Source organism: Uranotaenia lowii, chromosome 2, assembly GCF_029784155.1.
Source record: "Uranotaenia lowii strain MFRU-FL chromosome 2, ASM2978415v1, whole genome shotgun sequence".
Lineage (NCBI taxonomy): Eukaryota > Metazoa > Arthropoda > Insecta > Diptera > Culicidae > Uranotaenia > Uranotaenia lowii.
Window position 1 is genome coordinate 342,992,804 of NC_073692.1, and position 6,105 is coordinate 342,998,908.

The 6,105-nt window shown below is 35.8% G+C and overlaps 1 protein-coding gene across 1 annotated transcript; it reads left to right on the forward strand.

The window, feature by feature from the left end:
• Positions 1 to 2,654: 2,654 nt before the first annotated feature.
• On the forward strand, positions 2,655 to 5,399 carry LOC129744129 (uncharacterized). Its single transcript, XM_055736524.1, has 4 exons — positions 2,655 to 3,841; positions 3,929 to 4,624; positions 5,130 to 5,197; positions 5,263 to 5,399. Exons 2-4 carry the CDS (start codon positions 3,950 to 3,952, stop codon positions 5,276 to 5,278), a joined length of 759 nt encoding a protein of 252 aa, XP_055592499.1. The 5' UTR covers positions 2,655 to 3,841; positions 3,929 to 3,949; the 3' UTR covers positions 5,279 to 5,399.
• Positions 5,400 to 6,105: the final 706 nt, after the last annotated feature.

Below are 6,105 nucleotides of genomic sequence, written 5' to 3' on the forward strand. Positions count from 1 at the left end.
AAAACAAAGCTTTTTTCATTGAGCTTTAAACCAAACCGAGGTATACAAATTTCCCACTTTTTAAATTAAAAATACTATTGCTTGAATTGAATTGAAAAATAAAATGCAGGACTCGGTTCAGTCTGACTGAACGTGATTTTTCAAGCAGGTCCTCAACATTCAAACAACTATAATATGCCAATCACTGAACCGGGTATTTATTTTATTTCCATAGTTTTCCGTCTCACGACAAAACTTGATGAGCATTATAATTCCTCCAATTCACCCAGTCCATGGCATGGCAACCGTTCTCCAATTTCTCGGGCGTCCCAAACAGACGTGTGTAAAGTCGCCTCGGAAAAAATCGTTCTGCTGATTTCTTCCGAGTTTAACGCGTTAAGCGGTCCACAGACTTGCACAAAATGCGATGATTCAACGACGATTGTTTGATTATGTGTGGGCGAGCATAATATCAAACAATCGTCGTGGAATCATCGCATTTTGTGCTAATGTGGTGTAGTCTGTCGCCCGCTTAAAGCGATAAGGTACACCGGGGTAAGTGTGGACGGGTTTTCGTATAGTTCAACTTTGAAAAATCATTAAAAAATCAGCAGTGGATCAATTTTGATAAAATTACATTCAATGTGATGCAGAACATGTTGTTTACAAACGCTGAAGAGATGAGCTCGATAGAAGCAAAGCGAGAAAAGTTATCACGTAAATTGTTATGGACTGCTGGTGTCTTCACTTACCCCGCTTTATGGGGTAAGTGTAGACGGTAGATTTTCCCTTGGATTTCTCAGGAAATTTTCAAAAAAATTTTTTTTTCTTGGTTGAAAACGTTACTTCATTGCTCGAACCGTCCAAAATTTTGAAAAAAGTTCATGATACTATTAGTAAGGCATCTTTCAATAATTATTGTGTGTAATTTATGTAGCAATACACGAGATCTGATTTTATCAAAAACACCGATCAAACAAGTACTTTACCCAACTTTTCACGTTCCGAATGCTAAATATAGCTAAATAACACAATTCATGAAGGATGAAGGACAGAAAATTGAAAAAGGGGTTGGAGACAAAATTTTAGTTTTTTTGTAAATAAACTCTTTTTTCTTCATTTTTAACCGCCGTTTCTTTTCCTAACTGGTTGTTTGAAATGTAAGGATTGTTTCAATGTAGAGTTTTCATCGAGAGCCAGCTAGTTTACGAGAAATTTGCAATTGAAAAAGATGCACTTCAACTCGACATCGTAGTTGAAAATAGAAAATTCGAAAAAAGTCGCTGTAAACATCCGTTATTGTCTGATTCGTATCTTTTTCATAGTTATTGGATAGATTAGAAGTAAATCGAACATTCGGCATTAAAAGTTTGAGAAAATAGTGCACAGTATTGTTTTAATAGCCACCGTCCACACTTACCCCGCGTCCACACTTACCCCGGTGTACCTTAACAAAAAAAAACTCCTCCACCCCGACTTTGGCTGAGTAAATAGCCTGGATTGTGTACAAACAGCACCATACACCGTGCCACAGCGGGTTGTTTGTAAAAAATATTTCGATCCCGACCGATTTTACTCAAACCGTTTGCGCGCTCATTCAAACTATACCATACACGATGCAAATCGTATTCACAGCGACAGAATGTCATCGAATTTCATCGCATTTGTGCAAACGTTGTGTAGTCTATGGCCCGCTTTTTGTGCAGACTGCAGATTGATTTTATCTTCGTTCCCATCATTATGTCAATGTGCACAAAACGAAGAGAACCAACAGGATAGTTCTGCATTGATGATTTCGAAACATCAGAGGAATAAAATCACACTACGAAACAACAGAACGAAGCTTACCGAACACAAAATGCACACGAACGTTCGTTGTCCGACAAATCGACAGTACCTCGCGCTTCGCACAACTTTCTCTTGCTCATTTCCCGTTTCCTTGTCCCTCCAATGATGTCAACTTCCAGATTTTGTCTGGATCTTCCAGACTTTTTGAACTTTTGCCAGATATTTTTTTAGGTTTTCAGACTGAGTTTTTTTGGTTGGAAATATTCTATTGATTGTAGTTCGCGTTTGCTAATCACGAGTCGCACGCACTCACGACACGCATCATTATTTCGGCTCTCGGCTTTGCTCTCTGCCCAAATCACCTCCCACTCCACCGTACCTACTCGGAGAGCAAACAAACACGTTTTGCTGGACGCGCTGCTTGTGGTTCTAGAAATTCAGAAATGATTTTACGTTTAAAATTTTCATATTTTTGTGAAATCTCACTGCGTGAATTGTTGCACCTCACTAGAATGTAGATTAAATTTGCTTCCCAATGAATATACTTTTTATTCGTCCAAACAAAGTCAAAGCACTGAAAATCCGGGTTCAACCTAACGGTGGACCACAAAAATAGATGAAATTTCAATTTGCAAAAAAAATCGCGCAAAGTAGTCAACTTTGAAAAATTCCAGTAAATTCAATTTTTGTTACATCAAAAATGTAAAGACAACAAAATGTTAGAATTAGAATAAAGTTTGTAGTCATATTTTTTCATAAACTCTACCATCGTTCAAACAGTTTTTACTAGCAATCAAATGAGAAGTAGGTTTTTCAGACCACTTTTTTTAAACTTTTTGTGACCCTTTCATTAAAAAAAAAATTAATAAAATATTTCTGGGCTTCATGATGTAGACAACTTCAGCTTTCATATGCATAAGGTAAATATTTTTTGGAACTGTAATATATGAACTACAGCAGTTTTCCTGAGGCATGTTTTTTCGGTTTTTTTTTTCTTTCATGCTGAATAACGAGAAAACTAGTAGCATTAGCTATGTATAATGTTCTAAACATATTTTACTGGCATTACAAGGTTTCTATTGATATAAGATTTATATGAAATTAATTATTATTCAAACGACTTAGACAGATTTTACCTTTGGAGTGTCAAATTGACACTCTAAATCGGAAAAGGGAGTTTTTTTTGTCCAGGCTTTCAGAGTTCGTCCATAAAAAAAGTAAAGATACAATATTCAAGAACTTTTGAAATCATTTGGGATCCCCGAAGAATTTTTTTTTGTTTTGAAGCTTCTGAAAAAAGTTACAGGGCTTCAAACTTGCAATAGTGTCAAAATGACACTCTAATGCGGATGAGGGTTATTTTGGAGCTGATAGCTATATTTATAAAAAACACCAAAAACTATATGTCCAACCACGTGCCATGCTGATCTTATTTTAAAAAAAGTTTGAATTTATGATTGGTGAAATGCCAATACAAGCGAGATTTCTAGTATAATCTGGCACTTACGGATAAAACCCGATACTTACATGATTATTGATTTCACCACCCAATTTTAAAAGTCTGTAAAATCTGGGCAAAATCTGTAAATAGCTAAATTGTACTGGATGACGGACAAAAATGTGTAAACATCAAGTCTGTATAAAGCAGTCCTCACATACCCCAGGTAGGGTTTGGAGAAATAATTTCAGTGTTTTGAAAAAAAAGCTCCTTTTTCTTCACTTTCAACCCCCGTTCTTTTCCTAAAAATGAAACAGATGTACATCAACTCGACATCGTAGTTAAAAATAGAAATTTAACAAAAAGTTGCTGTAACATTCGTTATTGTCGGAATCGTATCTCTTTTATTGTTAATGGATACATTACAAGTAAATTTAACATTCTGCTTTAAGTTTGAAAAATAGTGCACAGTATTGTTTCAAAAGCCATCGTCCCCACTAACTCCGGTGTACCTTAAGTTAAGCTTCCGATTATGATTATGATCAAGTAGAATTTCAACACTTATGAGGGATCATCTTTTCAGCTATAAATACATCATCAATCCATAGCGAGGAGAGTGAGCCCTGGAATGATCAGGTAATGAAATTTGTATTTTAATTTTTAACTTTATTGTTTATGTTGATTTTGAGTATGTTTTTTCTACCTTTATTTTATTTTCAAAAGACCTCTGATAGTTATAGCCGAATGCTCAACAATATTCAACTTTTGGATAGTGTTTCGAATGGAATGTCTACAGCGACTTCCAGCATAGCTAAAGCCAATATTATAAACTGTCGAAATTCCGACGAATCTCAGCCACCAATAAGAAATGACAGTCGGAATAGTTATGGTCCTGAGTATGAAATTTCCTTAGCTACAAAAAATCGAAAACGGGAACGCGATTGGGATAAACGGCATGGTAACAATATCATGTTGACCGGCCATCAAAGTTTGCTCACTTGGAAAAACAACAACGCTCCCCAATCGCCAGTTGATTTGAACAATGTATGTTCACCCAATAGTAAGCCAACGGCTAACTCTCGGAGCTGGGTAGGAATTTTAAATCTGGATGGTGGCGATGTGGCATCAACATCCAAAGGTTTTCGTAAAAATATCACAAATGACAGTAATTTTTGGACAAACGTTTTCTTCCCGTCAACATCTTCGGATATGCCATCGAATACACTGTCTAGTCAACAAGACCAGAATCTTCAAAGCGATATCAATAGTAAATACGGTAGTCTATTGGCAAATTCCTCTACAGCCGCTGTTGGCTCAGCACATGTACAGCATGATGTCCATTCTACATCTAACTCCGGCTACATTAATAAATTGAAAAAAATTAAGAATACAATCAACAGAAATAAAGACACCGACAATGTGAGTAATATCAAATTGGTGGTTTCAGATAACTTTGGAGGCTTTGGAGACATTCTTACTTAATTATTTTTATTATTATTATTTTCTTTGAATTGTTTGCATTTTTTCTGTACTTGTACTCAACATGCATCATTATATTTAGCAATTGTCTTTGAATATATTCTAGTTCTTCCATTTCTGTTTGTGCGAAAGGTTAAAATTTAAAAAAAATACGTTTTATTTTAAGGTGCAAGCAGAGACAGTTGCTCGAACATTACATCTATTAAAAAAGAGAGACATTCAGTTAATTATCTAGACTCTATTCAAACAAATTTTGAAATTTAAAAAATACTATACTTAAGACAATATCATATTACGATTTCAGGTTAGAAATGATTTCACCAAATGAAAATTATTACTTCTAATTATCGAGCAATTCTAGAAGCCTTTGTACGAACAGATATAGGAAAATTTACTTAAGCATAATAGGTATCATATGAATGACAGAATGTTATCTGTTTTTTAGGTTTTAAATGATGCAAGTTACAGTGTTCGAAGCTCAAATAGATCTCATCAAAGTAACAACAACGGCAGGTAAATACTTTTAAAATAAAAAGCATCTTAAGAAAAAAAATAATAAAATTTTATTTATTTTCTAGCTTATCTGATGGATAAATATGATATTTGTCGAACTCGTACTGTCATATGAAAATTTTCGTACTGTAGAGAGATAGAATGAATAAAAAATATCAATTATTGAATATACACTAAATTCCGAAACTTTTTCAACAAGTAATGCCTACAAGTATTATTTCATTCATGAAACCGAAATTCTTTTATTTTTTTAAATTACGATGATGAATACCTGACAAGGTAAAAAGATTAAATTCCAGATGATTATCTTTTATTATAATTTTCCAACATTTCGAGGTAACAAAGTTTGATCTTTTTAACATGAAATTTGAAAAGCATAAAATAAAGAAAGGCCAGAATATTTCATTTTATTGAGCGATTTTTTTGTTACCGTTCATCGAAAAATGCATAATATAGAGACTTAGTATTCCGTCTCACGACATAACTTGACGAACATAATTCCTAAAATTCACTCGGTCCATGGCAACCGTTCTCCAATTTCTCGGGCACCCCACGTTCGCCAGATCACGCTCCACTTGGTCTAACCACCTTGCTCGTTGCGCCCCCGCTCGTCTTGTTCCTACCGGATTCGTAGCGAACACCTGTTTTGCAGGACAGTCGTCCGGCATTCTCGCAACATGTCCCGCCAGCGTATCCGGCCAGCCTTCACCACCTTCTGGATACTGGATTCGCCGTAGAGTCGCGCGAGCTCGTGGTTCATCCTTCGCCTCCACACTCCGTTCTCCTGTACGCCGCCAAAGATGGTTCTTAACACTCGTCGCTCAAATACTCCGAGTGTACGCAGGTCCTCCTCGAGCAATATCCATGTCTCGTGCCCGTAGAGAAAACCCGGTCTGATGAGCGTCGTA

What these genes read in the sequence shown, in the direction of transcription:
- LOC129744129 (XM_055736524.1), top strand. Translation starts at nt 3,950, where the DNA reads ATGCTCAACAATATTCAACTTTTGGATAGTGTTTCGAATGGAATGTCT. An exon ending in GAAATAAAGACACCGACAAT is followed by an intron (nt 4,625 to 5,129) that starts GTGAGTAATATC and finishes TCTGTTTTTTAG; the next exon opens with GTTTTAAATGATGCAAGTTA.